We start from the raw sequence: 19,701 nt of genomic DNA, 5'->3' as shown, positions 1-19,701 counted from the left end.
ACCACACTTGAGTAACACATTTTACGATTTTTTTACTCAGGTATCTGTCCACTGGCATCCCCTTTCATGCACTAGCATCGTCATTCCGATTAGGAGTGTCCACCGTATCAGTGGTGGTGAAAGACGTTTGTATGGCCATATGGGAGTCACTTGCTCCCATTCATTTACCAACTCCAACTGTTTCTCGATTTAAAGAAATTGCCAGTGAAATGCATACGAGATGGGGATTTCCAAACTCTGTTGTATGTATAGACGGGAAGCACATGCGTGTCCAATGTCCTAAACTTTCTGGCAGCATGTTTTACAATTACAAACAGTATTATCTGATTGTACTCCAAGCAGTTGCTGATGCAAATTACAAATTTATAGCTGTAGATGTTGGTGCCTACGGTAAACAGTCTGATGCAGGCGTGTTTAAAGAAAGTATGTTAGATAAGAAACTTACAAATGGGGAGCTGTTATTACCGCCACCAACAAGACTTAAAGGAATGTGTCAGGAACTGCCGTACGTCATTTTGATGAGACCTTTTCCTCGCAGAAATTTGAACAACGAGAAGATTCTATACAGTGATATGCATTCCAGAGCACGAAAAGTTGTTGAATGTGCATTTGGTATAATGACCAATAAATGGAGACTACTGAGGAAGGAAATTGAAACATCCATTAACGTAGCTGATCACATAGTCAAGTGCATTTGTCTACTTCATAATATTGTCATTGACAGAGAAGGATGCAATGTTGAAGCTGAAAAGTTTTGTAACAACGCTGATATGCAGACGGCTGGTGCCACATTCAACAGAAATTCCACATTACGGTCGAAAACTGTCAGGAACACTTTTGTTGAATATTTCGTTAAAAATGCAACTTAAAATAATTAAAAAACCTTTCAAAAATAAATTTTGGAATTGAAAGTACTTAACTATTTACTGTATTTTTGTGTATCTCATTTCATCGTAAATAAAACAAATAAAACTATAAAGGAAAATAATTTATATTTGTGTGTACTATCTGAAACACACTCCTTGGTTACTTCGTTCCATAATCTGGAAACTGCATAGTTACTGTCATACTAGCCGAACACAAGTTAATGTCATATATATGTTATTCTGCATTCATTAAAGTAAGAACATCGCAAAAAGATGTCACAGACAACAGCTTATAGTAACGTGCCACAGCATGACTTCACAATGCATTGTCATCTGGTAGGGACACATTTCCGTCCCTCAGTGACACTCATATCTGTCTCCGTTTACAAGTAAATGCGAACTATTCAGTGGCGGCAATGCCGCGATCGCTGGCAAGCTATTGTTGTAAATGCATGTACACACAGTAGATTAAATAAATGAAGTAAAAGTAATTTCGCATGTGTCATTATAATAAACGTAATTTATCCTCACTGATTGTGAAATGTGAGGTAACATCTTAAAATAAGACATGTGCAGTCATACTTGTGATGAAAGCAGAGGGGAGACGAGCGATGCGTGTACTGCAGAAGCTGCCGGCAATATTAAACACTCGAGATGTCGCCGGCTCGGCTCCGGGAGGCTCACGCCGTGTCGGCGCGGCCCGGCCGCCAGTGTGAACACCGCAATTCAAAACCATGTGCTTGATATCAAAGTGGGCGGCGGCCCGGCCCGGCCAGGCTCGGCTCGGCCCGGCCGGCAGTGTGAACGCAGCCTAAGACTAAAAAGTAGCAGGAGCCGAAGCACAACCAAACAGAAGGCGGCGAAACTTGAAAAATCCAAGGTGGGTGTTGATCTTAAATTAGCACTGTGACTGTTCGTCGAGCTGAATCTGAAAGTATGCGTCCTGCTAGTCAATCGTGGAAAAGAATTTTTCCACACCAAGCTTATCAAAAATGTCTTCAGGATGCGGTAAGGGAAACGTAGCTACCACTGTCTGGGGATTTACTGTAGACTTAGTCAGCACAAATACAGAGATGACCATTTGGTTTCTTCACACACACTATAGGCGAAGCAGAAACAGGTTCAATGACACCACTGTCTTGAAAATGCACAAGTTCAGCAGCTACAGCGTCGCACAGTGCGTGCTGTACCAGACGTGCTCGCCCGAAAATAGGTGTGGCATTGTCTTTAACTACAACATGCACTGCAAAGTCTGTGGCACAACCAAGGCCATCAGAAAACAGTTCAGTAAAATCATCGCATAGTGCGGCAACACTGTCTGCATGGCCACTAGTGTTGATACAAAGTACATTGTCCTGAATTGCGAGGCCAAAAAGTTCAAATGCGTCCATGCCAAAAATGTTCGTAGCATCACTCGAGCGGAGCACATGGAAAGACACTGTACGGGGTGTTGCACCATACGTGGCTTGCAAACTACACACGCCGAGCACTGAGATTTCCTGTCCAGTAAAAGCAGTCAGTGTGGAATGTGAACGACGAAGCGGGGGCGAGCCAAGCAAGTCATACATCGATCTGTTCAGGAAAGAAAACGACGCACCAGTGTCCAGCTGCATGCGAACAGAACGTCCGCAAATGTTCAAAGTTACAAAAAGTTTCCTCGCATTGTGCTGAATGTGAGAGGAAGTGTCTGACAAAACTTTATTCACATGACGAGCTGTAGAAGCACGTGAAGCAGATGGCCCTGCCTCTGATGGGATAGGGAATGCCTCTGACTAGATTGGGTTAGGTTGTGGTGGGACGATGTGTGGGATAGGTCTTGCATCTAAGTGTTTGCAGGGACATGACCCATGAGGTAAGGGGTTGGGAACAGGTGTGGAGTGGGGATGGACAAGGATATCGCGTAGGTCTGGTGGGTGGCAGAATACCATTCATAATAAGGCAGTGCTTACCGAAAACAGTAAGGAGAGTCTGAGTTTCTGTATTGAGTTGCAAGCTGTAATTGGCACAGCTGAACTGTTTGATTTTAGGAAAAGAACCAGTTCTGTTAGACACCCCAGTGCCGAGGGGAGATAACTGATGTCATGAGGTAAATAAAACTGGAAATAGTGCATTACTGAAGGAAAATATGTTAAATGCAGTGCGCTATTGCATATCATCTACTTGAACCATTCAAACCGAACTAACTGTTTCTCTGCGGCCATTCCAGGGTTGAGATGCTCATTCATTTAAGACCCAAAGAACTAAGTGTTAAATCTTTAAAGAGCTTGTGAACAGGAGAGTCAGTCTTCAGTGATGGGTAGTGTAGTGCAATGTGATGATCATTGTCAGTGACATACAGAATGTGTTCTGTATATCACTCATCTTCTTGATGCAGATGGGCCAACTCCTCATAATTATTCATTTTATGTATTTTTCCAGGATTTGGTGAGAATCATAGTTTGTGTGTAAATTTTTGCTTCTCATGTGAAAGTACTCACCAAACGGTGGCAGAACACACACATAAAAGATTATAATTAGGAAAACTTTCAGAGCCAGTAGATCCTCCTTCAGGTGGAGGTCTAAGATAAGGGGTAGATTTTGGGAAAGTCACCCAGAATCACGGGTCAGGAGAGACTTACCGGACGGGATGAGAAGGAAAGACTGATTGTTGGGGACTGCACTGGACAAGATTTGAAAACCTGAGATCTTAAAGGTGGAAGACAGGGTAACATGCAAGACAGAAATTACTGCTTAAACATTGTGCATGAATTAATAAGAGTGAAAAACTAAGTCTATTATGCATAACAGAGGAGGAAGGCGGTGGCAAAAAATGGACAGGTAAGAAAACGAAATGTGTAGAAAACTAAAGAAGGCGGAAAAAATTAACATAATTAAGGCCAGGTGGGTGGCAAGAACCGAGGACATGTTGTAACACTAGTCCTCACATGTGGAGTTCTGAGAAAAATGGTGTCTGGAGGAAGGATCCAGATGGAATTGGCACCGAGGTCACAATTGTCATGTTGTAGAACATGCTATGCTACAGGATATTGCTTGTTGCCAATATACACCCTCTACCTATGCCCATTCATCCTAACTGATAATTTGGTGGTTGTCATGCCAATTTAGAAGGCCAAACAGTGTTTAGATAATAGTTAGTGTACGACCTGTCGTTTCACAGGTGGCTCTCCCTTTTGATAGTGTGTTTTGCCAGTTGTTGGAGTGATTTAGGTGGTGGTATCAGGGTGCATAGGACAAGTCTTGTAGCGGGGACAGTCACAGGGGTAGGAGCCATAGGGTAGGGAGATGGGTGCAGAGGGGGAGCATAGGGGCTGACAAGAATATTGCGGAGATTGGGAGGGCAACAAAAAGCTATTCTAGATGCGTTCTATCTGAGATTTTGCCCACCACATCTAGAATAGCTTTTTGTTGCCTTCCCAATCTCCACAACATTCTCGTCAGACCATATGCTCCTTCTGCACCCATCTCCCTAACCTGTGGCTCCTATCCCTGTGACTGTTCCCACTGCAAGACTTGCTCTATGCACCCTCCTACCATACCACCACCTGTACTAAAGTGCGCGTCATATATCTTGGCGGCCGAGTTTAGGTTCGTTCTGCGCATCTGACGTCACAAAACACAGTCAGCCAATGAACAGAGAACGACGTTGCCAGATCTCGACAGCAGTGCAGAGCACGGACGAGTGTCTTCAGTTTTAGAAACGTTCAGTCATAAATAAAGTAATAGAACAAAAGCAATGTCTTGATAGCAGACTTTCTTTTACAGAAAGTTTGGAAAAAGCATTCTTTATACCAATTGCTTCATATTCTATTAATTAATTAAACCAAACAAGCAATAAGACTCCTAATTCAGGCGATAGCAAGGAAAGGTGTTTGTTTCAATCTCACGAATTGCTTTTTGGCAATAAAGAACAGCGGTAATTGTATATTTCCTATTGTACTTCGACGAAGCGTGAGTAATTCATAGTCATACCAACAGTGTTTATAAGTAGTTGCGTGAGGTGTTAGAGTCCTTACGGAGTTACACTGTTCGATGAGCTGAGGTAGCGGAACGGTTAAGGTGTTGGGCTGCCAAGTGAAAGGTTACGAGTTCAAACCTTGTGCGGTGCTTAATATTTTCTTTATTTAAAAACAATATTGGAGTGCCTTACTTCACGAATTTTATTCGTTTGAATGAAATTTCTAGTGCTTTGCCTCTTCATTAACTTTTTCGCTGCTGCAGACACGTGCTCCCCCGCATTCCGCGCTGTCCACGATTTTGTCATCACTGCACTTCTCGCCTGTGCAGACACATGGTGTTCCCACTGCTTTGACACACTTATCATTCGATTTCACAAAAACTATTTGGCCAAAAAATTTGATTTTTACACGTCTTCTTGCCTGATACCTTCCCCCCATAAATGACTTAATTTTGTTTTGATGTGCAGCATTAAATGTAGTAAACCATTGCACGAAATTTTGAAGAGTTTGCAGAGGTAAAAGTCCATAGCGTATACTTTCCGTATGGTTGATTTTAGTTGCCACAATGTTGAGAATGAAATGTGGACAAGATACCTAAATTTCATATGGAATTTACTGTATAAGAATATCTCATTTAATTTAAGTGCCACATAGGTGTCGTATGTAATATTGAGAAATATTCAGTCTTTCGCGACTGTAATAAAAGTTTGGCTTTATTTTAAAGCACTTCCATCGGAGAAAGGTATGGCACAGACACAATGGTATTCACGTTCTATTTCTTGTTTTTGTTCCACAGTCGCAGTTTTACCAATGGTATTGAAATATATCCCTCTTCTGCAACTGTAATAAGCGACTTATTTAGACCAGACGCGTTTCTCTCTTTTGAAGCATCATAAGAGGACTGTATTTTGTGTCCTCCATTGCCAAGTCACCTTTCGTAGTTTTGTGCTGCGGTAGCACAATATTCAACGTCTGTGTTGGCTCATCAGTGTTTTAGCATATAAATGCTGTTTGTGTGTGCCACACACAAAATTATATTTGACGTAGCTCTGAGCACTTCACTGACAGACGGTATATTCAAGTCCTAATGTTTTTGTAAGTCCACAGTTTTGTTTAATGTATTTTGTCTACTTCCTTTTGATTGATTGAAGTGCTTTAAAATAAAGCCAAACGTGCCCAGTGTAAGTAAAACTTTTGTTACAGTCGCGAAAGGTGGAATTATTCTCAATATTACATACGACACCTATGCGGTACTTAAATTAAATGAAATATATAGGTATCTTGTCCACATATCATTCTCAACATTGTGGCAACTAAAATCGACCATACGGAAAGTATACTCTATGGACTTTTACCTCTGCAAACTCTTCAAAATTTCGTGCAAAGGTTTACTATATTTAATGCTGCATAGTAACTGCGTTGAACATCGAAACAAAATTAAGTCATTTATGGGGGGAAGGTATCAGTCAAGAAGATAGGTAAAAATCTAATTTTTGAGCCAAATAGTTTTTGTGGAATCGAATGATAAAGAGTGTCAAAGCAGTCGGAACACAATGTGTCTGCACAGGCGAGCAGTACAGTGACAAAATCGCCCACAGCGCGGAATGCAGGGAGCACGTCTTTGTAGCAGCGAAAGGGTTAATGCGGCCGTGGTGGCTTTACTTCATGAACTGCGCGCTCCCCCCTACACGTAAGCTTGCGAACTATGCTATACTATGGCGCTGCTTCTATTGGCGCGTGCGTCGTGTGCAACTGGCAACGCAGCAATCTCCAGCGTCTGGGCGGGCATGCGCGAGCCGCCAAGATAAAAGAATTGAGCTATAGTCCTGTAACTGACAAATATACACTATCAAAGGGAGAGCCACCTGTGAAACAACACACATCATATAACGAGTGTTACGTAAACACTGTTCGACCTTTTACATCGGCATGGCAACCGCCAAATTACCAGTTGCAATGAATGGGAATAGGCAGAGGCTGTATACTGGCAACACCCAATGTCCAGTTGCAGAGCATGTTCTACAACATGACAGTCGTGATCTCCACGCCTGTTTCACCACACAGGGCGACCCCCCCCCCCCTCCCCCTCCTGCTTGTCCGAGGGTTAGAATAGGCCCAAGGTATTCCTGCCTGTCATAAGAGGCAACGAAAAGGAGTCTCAAACGTTTCGGCCTTTATGTGATGATCGGGTTTCAACTCCATCTTTCTAAATTTTTCCGAAGAGCGAGCTGACTGGGGAAGGGCGCTTTCCGTGGTGCGTTGTGTCCGCCATGCATTGAGATCTTTAGCCCACTTTCTCATCGTCGCATATCAGTCCCCCTCATTCTCCATATCTTGAATGAGGGCATCTTCCCGGGTGCATTTTCCACCTTGCACTGTGCAGTGTTGCTTTCTGTGCTGATGATGACTGTGGACTTCTTAGCACCTCATATCCAGCACGGTATCCAGTCTGTTGTGGTGGGGCTGCCATTTACCCTGTTGGTTGTAGCCCCCTGACAACACAGGGATCGCTCTGCTGATGCCTGTGCTGCACATATGCCACAGAGTAGATGTTCATCTCCCTGGGGTGTTGGGGCACCTGGCAGTGTCTATCCTGCCAGGTGGCCCTTGCTGAGGCTGGATGGTGCCCTTGGGGAGGGCCCCTGCTTGGAGTGGGTGGCATCAGGGCGGATGATACTCCGTGAAGCATAGTACATCATCCCGTGCTGGTGGTCTGCTGCCAGCAGTCTCTAAACGGGCAAAGTCTAACTTCAATACTAAGAAATAGGACCACAAATCATTCCCCTCCCTGGCCACACCATGGGAGGAATGCGAGGCTAAGGATGGCAGTGAAGCTTATTCGCCTCGGTGCCTCGTATGTACGAGAGTTGATGGGGAATTTTTCATTTCCATGAAGCATCGGTTTTTTGTGGAGCATTTGGAGGACATGATTGGGGAGGTGGAGGGCTTGTCCAAAATGTGCTCTGGGTCAGTCTTGATAAAAACAACACCCTCTGCTCAGTCACAGGCATTACTCGCTTGTGAAGAGTTGGGGGGTGTTTCTGTTACGATCACACTCCATAAGAGTTTAAATATGGTCCAGGGTATTATATTCCACAGGGACCTTCTTTTGCAGTCTGGGCACTTCCCTCCCTGTTGCACCCACACCACCTACATCCCCACCCCCCGCCCCCGCCAACCATCGGGGAGTTCAGTTCCCACTTCTGAGCTGGAGAAGCGCAAGTCTTCTTCAGCTCCTCTCCCCTCTCACTAGAAAGGGGTCCCTTGGGTCACTCCCTTCCCAGGTTTCTGCTGGTAGGAAAGATTACACCTACCATTGGCTGAAGAGCCCAAAAGCAGCTGGTCATAGGGCTTCACGCTCCTTCTCAGTCCCGGAGACTGAATCAGTCCTCCGAGCCAGGGAAACCCAAGGAACAGTGAAAGGAATCCAAAAAGAAGGTCACTAAGACCAAGGGAATTGCGGTAGCACCAACAACACCGCTACCTATATGCTCTGCATCTGCGGATGAGGTGGAGATTCTGGTGTTCGCTGACGACCTAGATCTCACCAGACCTTGAGACACAATGGATATAGACCGCTCAGACAAAAAGTTGGTGGCAACAGGTGACCCTGAGGTGTAAACTGCCTCATTGAATGTTCCATGCCTTCCCAGTCTCACGATGACGTCATCCTCCAGTGGAATTGCGGTGGTTTTTTCCACTACCTGGCTGAGCTACACCAACTGTTAAGCTTTACACCTGCTCTCTGCATTGCCCTCCAGGAAACCTGGCTCCCAGCAATGCGGACCCCTCCCCTCCGCAGCTATTAGGGATACTACAGGAATAGTAGGTACCATAATAGTGTCGGGTAGAGTTCACTTTTATGTCCTAAACTCTGTCTTTAGTGAAACTGTGCCCCTTCAAACCCCTCTTGAAGCTGTTGTTGTCAGAATAAGGACAACACAGCAAATAATTGTATGTATTGTATATCTTTCTGCCGATGGTGCGGTACCCCTGAATGTATTGGCTGCACTGATTGATCAACTCCGTATATCTATCCTACTTTTGGGAGATTTTAACGCTCATAACACCTTGTGGAGTGGCACAGTTCTTACTGGCCGTGGCAGAGATATTGAAAATTTAGTGTGACAATGTGATCTCTGCCTCTTAAATACTGGGCCCACCACACATTTCAGTGTGGCACATGGCACATATTTATACATTGATCTCTCGGCTTGCAGTCCTGGTCTTCTCCCATCTGTCCACTGGAGAGCACACGACCACCTGTGTGGTAGTGACCACTTTCCCATTGTTCTGTCACTGCCCTGGCGTCAGGCCCATGGACAACTGCCCAGATGGCTTTAAACAAGGCGGACTGGGAAACTTTCACCTCTGTTATCACCGTTGAATCTCCCCCACATGGTAACATCAGTATGGTGGTTGAGCAGGTAACTAAGATTGTTTCTGCGGCGGAAAACGCTATCCCTCGCTCTTTAGGGTGCCCCCAGCGAAAGGCAGTCCCTTGGTGGATGCTGGAAGTCGCTGGGGCAATTAAGGAGAGTTGGCAAGCTGTACAGTGGCATAAGTGGCACCCTTACCTGGAGTACCTCATAGCCTTTAAACGGCTCCATGCCCGCATTCGCATTTTATAAAAAGGCGACCACTGGGTGCCACATGTCACCTTCCCAAGTCTGGGCAAAGATCAAATGAGTTTTTGGGTACCAGACCCCAACAGGTGTTCCTGGTGTTAACATAAATGGCATGTTATCTACTGATGCAAACGCGATTGCCGGGCACTTTGCCGGGCACTATGCTCGAGCCTCTGCGTCGGAAAATTACCCCCATTCTTTCGCACTCTCAAATGGCGGCTGGAAGGGAAAGTCCTCTCATTTACTACACACCATAGTGATTCCTATAACCCCCCATTCACAGAGTGGGAGTTCCTCAGTGCCCTCGCACATTGCCCCGACACAGCTTCTGGGGCAGATTGGATTCAGTCGGATGATTAAACATATCTCATCTGACTACAAGTGACACCTCATAGTGATCTTCAACTGGATCTGGTGTGATGGCATCTTTCCATTACAATGGTGGGAGAACATCATCATTCTGGTGCTCAAACCCAGTAAAAACCCTGTTGATCGGGATAGCTATCAGTCCCCCCCCCCCCCCCCCCCCTGAACATTCTTTATAAGCTGCTGGAATGTATGGTGTTGGCGGTTGGGTTGGGTCCTGGAGTCACGTGGCCTACAAGCTCCATGTCAGGACAGTTTCCGCCAGTATCGCTCTACCACTGATAATCTTGTGTCCCTTGAATCTGCCATCCAAACAGCCTTTACCAGACGTCAACACCTGGTTGCCGTCTTTTATGATTTACGAAAAGCGTGTGACACCACCTGGCGACAACATATCCTTGCAATATTATACAAGTGGGGGGTCTCAAAGGCCCGTGCCCGGTTTTTATCCAAAATTTCCTATTGCTTTGTACTTCCCGTGTCCAAGTTGGTGCCTCCAGACGAATGGGGTCCCACAGGGCTCCGTATTGAGTGTACCTCTATTTTTAGTGGCCATTAATGGTCTAGCAGCAGCTGTAGGGGCGTCCGTCTCTCTCTCTCTCTCTCTCTCTCTCTCTCTCTCTCTCTCTCTCTCTCTCTCTCTCTGTATGCAGATGACTTCTGCATTTCATACTGCTCCACCAGTACTCGTGTTGCTGAGGGGCACGTACAGGGAGCCATCCACAAGGCTGCAGTCATGGACTCTAGCCCACGGCTTCCAGTTTTCATCCGCGAAGTCGTGTGTCATGCACTTCTGTTGGCATTGTACTGTTCATCCGGAACCAGAACTTTGCCTTCATGATGATCCACTCACTGTATTGGAGACATATTGATTCTTAGGACTTGTTTTAGACCCCTGATTGACGTGGCTTCCTCACCTTAGTCAGCTTAAGCGGAAGTGCTGGCAGCACCTCAATGCCCTCCGCTGCCTGAGCAACACCAAATGGGGTGCAGATCGCTCTACGCTGCTGCAGCTCTACAGAGCCCTTGTTAAATCCTGCCTTGACTATGGGGGTCTGGTTTATGGCTCGTTGGCGCACTCAGTGTTGCATTTACTCGACCCAGTGCATCACTGTGATGTTTGCCCAGCGACAGTAACTTTTAGGACGGTCCAGTGACCAGCATCTTTATGGAGGCCGGAGTCCCTCCCTTGCAGGTTAGGCATGCATAACTGCTGGCCAGTTAAGTTTCAAAAGTTTGTAGTTCTCCTGCACATTTGAATCACCATCTCCTTTTCCCACGCACGGTGGTTCATCTCCCGCATTGGCGGCCCAAGTCAGGGCTTCCAATTGCAGTTTGTGTCCAATCCCTTCTTTTGAAACTGGAGTCTTTGCCTTTACCATCTATACTTGAGGTCCATTCACGTAGACCTCCATGGTCTACACCTAGGCTGCGACTTTGCCTGGATCTTTCACACGGCCCTAAGGACTCGGTTAACCCTGCGGCGCTCTGCTGCCACTTTCTCTTGATTCTTGACATGTACCAAGGCAGCAAAGTGGTTTACACAAATGGCTCAGTGGTTGGTGCATACGTCTGCTTCGCATATGTCCATGGAAGACATTTTGAACAGCATTTCTTGCCCGATGGCTACTGTGTTTTCACTGCTGAGCTGGTGGCTATCTCGTGCTCTTGAGCACATACCTTCATGCCGTGGGGAGTTGTTTCTTCAGTGTACTGACTCCTTCAGCAGCCTACAAGCTATCAACCAATGCTACCCTCGCTGTCCTTTGGTATCGACCATCAAGGAGACCATCTGTTGTTGTTGTGGTCTTCAGTCCTGAGACTGGTTTGATGCAGCTCTCCATGCTACTCTATCCTGTGCAAGCTTCATCTCCCAGTACCTACTGCAACCTACATCCTTCTGAATCTGCTTAGTGTATTCATCTCTTGGTCTCCCTCTAAGATTTTTACCCTCCACGCTGCCCTCCAATGCTAAATTTGTGATCCCTTGATGCCTCAAATCATGTCCTACCAACCGATCCCTTCTTCTAGTCAAGTTGTGCCACAAACTTCTCTTCTCGCCAATCCTATTCAGTACCTCCTCATTAGTTATGTGATCTACCCACCTTATCCTCAGCATTCTTCTGTAGCACCACATTTCGAAAGCTTCTATTCTCTTCTTGTCCATACTATTTATCGTCCATGTTTCACTTCCATACCTGGCTACACTCCATACAAATACTTTCAGAAACGACTTCCTGACACTTAAATCTATACTCGATGTTAACAAATTTCTCTTCTTCAGAAACGATTTCCTTGCCATTGCCAGTTTACATTTTATATCCTCTCTACTTCGACCATCATCAGTTATTTTACTCCCTAAATAGCAAAACTCATTTACTACTTCAAGTGTCTCATTTCCTAATCTAATTCCCTCAGCATCACCCAATTTAATTTGACTGCATTCCATTATCCTCGTTTTTCTTTTGTTGATGTTCATCTTATATCCTCCTTTCAAGACCCTTTCCATTCCGTTCAACTGCTCTTCCAAGTCCTTTGCTGTCTCTGACAGAATTACAATGTCATCGGCGAACCTCAAAGTTTTTACTTCTTCTCCATGAATTTTAATACCTACTCTGAACTTTTCTTTTGTTTCCTTTACTGCTTGCTCAATATACAGATTGAATAACATCGGGGAGAGACTACAACCCTGTCTCACTCCCTTCCCAACCACTGCTTCCCTTTCATGCCCCTCGACTCTTATAACTGCCATCTGGTTTCTGTACAAATCGTAAATAGCCTTTCGCTCCCTGTATTTTACCCCTGCCACCTTTAGAATGTGAAAGAGAGTATTCCAGTCAACATTGTCAAAAGCTTTCTCTAAGTCTACAAATGCTAGAAACGTAGGTTTGCCTTTTCTTAATCTTTCTTCTAAGATAAGTCGTAAGGTTAGTATTGCCTCACGTGTTCCAATATTTCTACGGAATCCAAACTGATCTTCCCCGAGGTCCGCTTCTACCAGTTTTTCCATTCGTCTGTAAAGAATTCGCGTTAGTATTTTGCAGCTGTGACTTATTAAACTGATAGTTCGGTAATTTTCACATCTGTCAACACCTGCTTTCTTTTGGATTGGAATTATTATATTCTTCTTGAAGTCTGAGGGTATTTCACGTGTCTCATACATCTTGCTCACCAGATGGTAGAGTTTTGTCAGGACTGGCTCTCCCAAGGCCATCAGTAGTTCTAATGGAATGTTGTCTACTCCTGGGGCCTTGTTTCGACTCAGGTCTTTCAGTGCTCTGTCAAACTCTTCACGCAGTATCCTATCTCCCATTTCATCTTCATCTACATCCTCTTCCATTTCCATAATATTGTCCTCAAGTACATCGCCCTTGTATAGACCCTCTATATACTCCTTCCACCTTTCTGCTTTCCCTTCTTTGCTTAGAACTGGGTTGCCATCTATGCCCTCAAATGGTCCAGTCGTTCAGTGGTGTTTGTCTAGACCCCACGTCACGTCTGAATTTCACACAACAAACTTGCCGACAGGCTGGCAAACCAGTCTACGCGGGAACTGCGTATGGAGATTGGCTTCTCTACATCTGACCTGCATTCAGTACTACGCCACAAGGTTTTGTGGCTTTGGGAGACGAAATGGCATAACCTCAGCACGCACAACAAACTGCGTGACATTAAGGAGACTTCGAAGGTCTTCCATGCAGGCCTCTCGCAGGGACTCTGTGGTTCTCTGCCGGCTCCGCATTGGCCACACTTGGGTTACACTCGGCTACCTCCTGCGCCTGGCTGACAGAGGCCTATATCTTGGCGAGCTGTCCTTCTTTGGCTGCCCTGTGACAGACTCTTCAGTTACTGGACTTGTTGCCATTAATTTTAGCTGACAGTGCTTCATCAGCTAATGTAGTTTTAAGTTTTATGCATGATGGTGGGTTTTATCATTCTACGTAAGTTTTAGCGCATGTCCTTTGTATCTTTTGTGTTCTCCACTCTAATGCTTTTAGGGTGGATGTTTTAATGTGTCATAGAGTAGCTAGCTTTTCCTTTTTGTTGTCGTGGTTGGTCAGCTACGGTCATCTGCTTCTTGTTTTTATCCCTTCGACCTGTTTCTTGCTTCTCTCTGTGGTTTTCTTTTCCTGTTTTGTCTGTAGCAGTGTTGGTTGTTCTGTCGTTTTTCTGCTTCTTCCTGTCTCCTGTTATTCTGCTAACGTCTCCAGTCTTCTCTTCTGTCCCTTGTGTAATTATTTTACTGGGAACAAGGGACCGATGACCTTGCAGTTTGGTCCCTTCCAACCCCCCCCCCCCCCCTTTCCCTCCCCTTCCCCTCCTCTTTTGAACCAACCATCACCACACATGCCATCTGGATTCTTCCTCCAGACACCATTTTTCTCAGAAACCCACACGTGGAAACCAGCATTACAACAAGTCCTTGTTTCTCGCCACCCACCTACCTTAATTATGTTAATTTCTTCCGCCTTGGCATTTCTTCACAGTAACTACTTCTTCACTCCATTTTAGTTTTCTACATAGTTCATTTTTTACCTGTCTATTTTTCATCGTCCCCCTCCTTCCTCTGTTACATACAATGCACTTAGCTTTTCTCTCTTATTAACTCGTGTGTGATGTTTTAGTAGTAAACTCTTGCATATTACCCTGTCTTCCATCTTAAAATATCAGGTTTTCAAATCTCGTTCGGTGCAATCCCCAACAATCAGTCGTTCCTTCTCATCCCTTCAGGTAAGTCTCCCCCTGATCTGTGGTTCTGTGTGACTTTCCTGAAATTTACCCGTTTCCTTAGACCTCCCCAGTCCTTTTCCTTCACCCCTCTTCCTTCCCCTTCTACCCTTCTGCCTGGAGGAGGACCCACTGGCTCCTAAACCTTGCCTAATCATAATATTTTGTGTATGTGTGTGTTCTGCCACCGCTTGGTGAGTAGATTTTTGTATCATGTGAATGTTTGGATTATAGTCTTGTACTGCTATCTTGGTGACATCAATTGATGATGATGATGATGATGATGATAAATGGTTTAGTAGGACTTACCACTCACCTGTACGTGACTGATAAGAGTTTCATAAGAGACTGTCAGTGCAGAGATGTCATTAGCTTTTCAGTTCCTGTGATCTATTGTATTCTCATTCACACAGTCACATTGACCTCAAATGCCTCTACTTGCAATCAATGTATGTTCAATTGAGTGAGCTAGAATGAAAAATCATGAACCTTGGTGATGTGTCTTGTCGTGTAATTTGGTATGCCACACATCAGTTTTATGAGTGGTTACTTTTCTGCACTTTTATTTAAGTGTATAAAGAGTGATACTAATGTGCTTCAGTTTCATAAGTATGCTGATTAAGAAAAATTTGGAGTTTTATATGCTCATAGAATGAAGTTATTAAGAGTTAACACTGCACTGTGTTTGTGCGTGTTATTGAGTGGGGAAGATACAGCAAGTAGTAATGTTATTTCATACACTTCGTGTGCTATTGATACACCTGCTGTCTTTTATGATATGATGTTTTCTTGTCTTTTTCAGAAAAAGTTATCCTCTCCAATGGTGATATCCTTTTGGAATGTGGCGTTAGCTCCACTGTTCCTGAAAGTCGGTCGACATTAAAGGATTCCGTTTCACTTTTTTCTGGTCGTTATTCAGATCTATATGTGGGTAATAATCTAGTTGACAATTTGAAGCAGTCTTCCAATGAAAAAAGTAAAAAGCATATACAAATGCCAAAGAGTGGTGTACATTCCTCAGGATGCAGCAATTTGTTCTTCTCAGATTCCAGTATTTCTACTAAAGATGCAAGCAGAGTCATAGAATGTATAACATTAAGTAGTAGTGAAACTTCAGATAAGAACAACTATTCAAGTGAATGTAAAGTTATATCATCAGATCAAAATTCTGATATGTCTTCAATATGCTCAGAGGCGAGCATCCAAAAATCTGCTACTGAAAAATGTGTATCATTTGAATACAAGCAGTCTTCATCAGTATTTTCAACAAAATCATTTACATCGGGCAATTCAGCGAAATCGAGAAGAAAACTTTTGCCACGTTTTGGCAGGAACTTGGGCAGTAATAGTACACACTGTGACTTCAACAGTTCTTGTATGACTGTTGATCAGCAAGAAAATAGTACAAATGAAGCTGTGAAGCACATCACTGAAAATATGCTGCACTCTGTAACATGCTCATTGGAAAAGTTATCAGTGGATAGTAGCTGTGATGGCATTGAGACTTTAGATTCATCGCATTCTTTATCCAGGAGAAACCTTAGTTTAAGGACGTGTTCACGTTCAGAGCTTTCTCATTCAGAACTTAACAATGGTTTCTTGGATAAAGATACTCACAAAGGTATGAATTGTACACCTGGAAAGTATGATGAAGGCAGTATTGTCTGCTGGATGTTTCAAAGTACTCCAAAGAAAAAACACCTTTCTTATGAAAGGGATGCATCTTATGAGGGACAGCTAAAAGTAAATAAAAATCAGAAACCAGAATTGGCTGCAACTACCAATGCAGGTAGTGACTTGATAGCAGGAGTGGTATTGGAGAAAAGTGTTCAATCCTTACAAAAGATTCTAAGTGAAGATACTTCTCCAAAATCAGATTTGCATATCTGCCTAGAAGGAACAAGTGATTCTGGTCGATCAACAAAGACCTCTGATTATGTTAACTTCTGTACGTGCAGTTCAGACTCATCATCCAGCAGTGGATCATATTTCAGTATAACTGAAGAATATAGATATACAGATGAAGAAAATGGAATAGTCCTTAAAGAACGTAGAATCTTAACTGAAAAGTGCAGGTAAGTGGAACAGAGAAATTGTACAGTTAAAATGACATTCTGTCTAGAAAAACATAGTGTGGAATACGGTACTTGCAATTAACTATCTCTTTGTTTTTCAAAAATATTCTTTCCATATCATCACCTATTCTCTCTTTAACTCAATGAAGTCATATTTAAATACCCTACTGGTTGCTGTGACATCAGATTTAATACATATCTGCTAGTATGATCATTGTGTGTATCAGCCAGTATGATTTTTGGGTATGGCAGACCTCAAAAGTCATTTAAATGTAGCCGGCTGCTGTGGTGGAGTGGTTCTAGGCACTTCAGTCTGGAACCGCGCTGCTGCTACGGTCGCAGGTTCGAATCCTGCCTCGGGCATGGATGTGTGTGATATCCTTAGGTTAGTTAGGTTTAAGTAGTTCTAAGTATAGGGAACTGCTGACCTCAGATGTCAAGTCCCATAGTGCTTAGAGCCATTTGTACCATCTAAATGTAGAGCAGCACCTAACTTTTAACTCATTGGCATTCTCATTCACTTCTTTTTCCTCTTGAGTGGTGCATAAGACACATTTTTGCGACATGTTTTCTGTTCTCTGTTGGGGGTGTGTCCTTTGGGAAATCAGCTCGTGGTTTTGAATGAAGTCTCATGGTGGTGGTACTCCACTGAAGGTTGCCTGTGAACAGATTACTCGAGTAGCTGTGAACGCTCTTATCAGTTGCTGTGAAACCTCATCACCGTGAACTATGCATTTCCGCATGTTTGCTTCTGGAGATCAGTGACCATGTGACACACAGAACTTGCTTCGTTTTGGCATACATTTATGAGCAAACTATTAGCTAGAAATTGAACTCAATGCATTCCTAGAGTGAATAGGCAATTACAAGCTGAGCATTGTTCTAAGATTTAAATGCCCTAGCTACATCTTGCGAGAACAGTTCCTTATTTGATGCTGTTGGGTTAAGTGAAGCCTTGCCAGGGGTCTCTCACCTCTTTTGTGGGCATGGGTGTGGTGAGCAGAGTCCAGAGCCTCTTTTTTTTTCTCTTCCCTGCACTGCTACTCTTACTACATGTTCACTCAGACTTGGTTTGTAGGACAGATTCATTATTGGCACACTTGTTTATTCTTACGACATAGTGAGGCTTTTCTCACTTTTTCTACATTTACATAAATACTCCACAAGCCACTGACAGTGTGTGGCGGAGGGTACTTGTGGTACCACTAATTGGTCCCCCTTCCCTTTTTCATTCACAAAAGAAGAATGATTATCAATGAGCCTCTGATAGAGCTATAATTTCTTGAATTTTCTTGCTGTGGTTATTTTGTGTGACTTTTGTGGGAGTAATTAATATGTTGTCTGACTTCCTGTAACGTATCTTGAAATTTCAAAAACGAACCTATCCGTAAGGCATGTCACCTGTGGCAGTGTCTGCTACTAGAGATTTTTGAGCTCGTCTGCAATGCTCTTGCACAGACTAAATGATACCAGAACCAAATGCGCCACTTATCACTGGATCTTCTCTCTCTCTCTCCCTCTCCCTCTCCCTCTCCCTCTCCCCCCCCCCCCTACCCCCCCCCCCTATCAGTCCTGCCAGGTAAGGGTCCCAGACTGATGAAAAATATTTGAGAATTGGTTGAACAAATGCCTTGCAACCCATTTTTTTAAAGTTTAGATTTCTTCCTATTAATCCGTCTGGCATGTGCGTTTCCTACTACTAGTTTTATGTGGTCATTCCACATACAGTTGCTCTGGATAGAAATTCCTAGATATTTAATAGTAGTTACTTGTTACCAGCAATTTATCAGTAGTGTAGTTGCTTAGTAGTGGACTTTTTCCTATGTATGTGCAATATGTTACTAACTGATGGTGGGGCCAGCACTGCAGTTTTGTCTCCTGTCAGCTCCTTCTGATCGGCTGCTCTATTGGCCATCTGCACCCTGCATCCCTGCCCACACTCCTTCTGCCAACACAGTGCTCTGCCCTAGGTTTGTGACCAGATGTGTGTGCTCTCTGCCCTAGGTTTGTGACCAGATGTGTGTGCTGCCAGCACTTCTACTGTTCCTCCACCTGCCCCCATTGTCTGTTTAATGTCTTCTCATTTTCACCTCTTGACCATTTTCATAATGTGTTCCCAGTATGTACCCATTTTTGCAATTTATCGGCAGTTCTCTTAATAGGATCACAATAGATTTCTCAAAGACAACTGTCCCAGAAGTTGAACATGGTCATAACCCATTCCATGTAATTCCATCAGGCCATGTTCGGGGACTGCCATCTTGTTAGGCTGCTGCAGTAGTGTGTGCTGCTGGTGTTCCTGGCAATGATCTTTGACGTTACGCACCATGTAACATATGTATGTCTTACTACATTGGCAGGGTATCTGGTAGGCTCTGGTTTCCATAGTGCAAGGTTGTCGTCACACTACCAAGCAATGCCCATGTTTTCGCTGTTGGACGGGAGACCATCTTCACTTGGTGTTTCTGGTGAATTTGTCCTATCTTCCTGGACAATGTGCCACAAAAAGGAGTAAATGCAATGGCTGTGTCCTCGTGAGAATCCTGCTCTGGTTCTGCCGGTTGTACAGAGGGTACAGGACGTGGAGCTCTCCAAATTTGCACTGCTTTTAGCCATTTTTCTGGAACACAGGCTCTCAGATGTAGAAGTGTTTTATTGATACTTACAGGATGCGAGCTTTATGTACCTACGTCTTGAGCACACTATTCCTCTGAGCCAGATGGTGGCAGCTGTCCGCATTTTAGGTTGGTGTGCATCTGCTTCTGCTACACACTGGCTAAAAGTGCTATCCACACTTCTTTTAACGATGACATACAGAAAGGGGAACACTTCATCCACTTAGACTTCTGTGACAAAATTGATGTTGCAGTATGTGGAATTTCTGTGTATAAGGAAGTCATTCAGTTTGTTATGCTCTCAGACAGACAAAAGCTATGAAACCGAATATCTTTAGCAAGGAGAGGGCAGCTGTAACAAAATTAAGAGAAGATCCTGGTGTTGTGTTGCCCTTATCTGGTAAACTGTGGCTCTAGCTCACCAGGGCTACATTGAGAAAATCTGGGGCCTGCTAGAAGATAGTTCA

General features: G+C 44.0%; 1 protein-coding gene across 1 annotated transcript in view; it reads left to right on the top strand.

Moving 5' to 3' along the window:
• LOC124616453 overlaps positions 1–19,701 on the top strand; it is a 110,874-nt gene that overhangs the window by 43,042 nt on the left and 48,131 nt on the right. Inside the window, exon 4 of the mRNA XM_047144761.1 lies at positions 15,347–16,619. Within this exon, the coding sequence (XP_047000717.1) occupies positions 15,347–16,619 (1,273 nt within the window). The remainder of the gene's footprint in view (positions 1–15,346; positions 16,620–19,701) is intronic.

The sequence above is a fragment of the Schistocerca americana genome, chromosome 5 (genome assembly GCF_021461395.2).
Source record: "Schistocerca americana isolate TAMUIC-IGC-003095 chromosome 5, iqSchAmer2.1, whole genome shotgun sequence".
NCBI classification, from domain to species: domain Eukaryota; kingdom Metazoa; phylum Arthropoda; class Insecta; order Orthoptera; family Acrididae; genus Schistocerca; species Schistocerca americana.
This window is presented reverse-complemented; position numbering and strand designations above follow the sequence as displayed.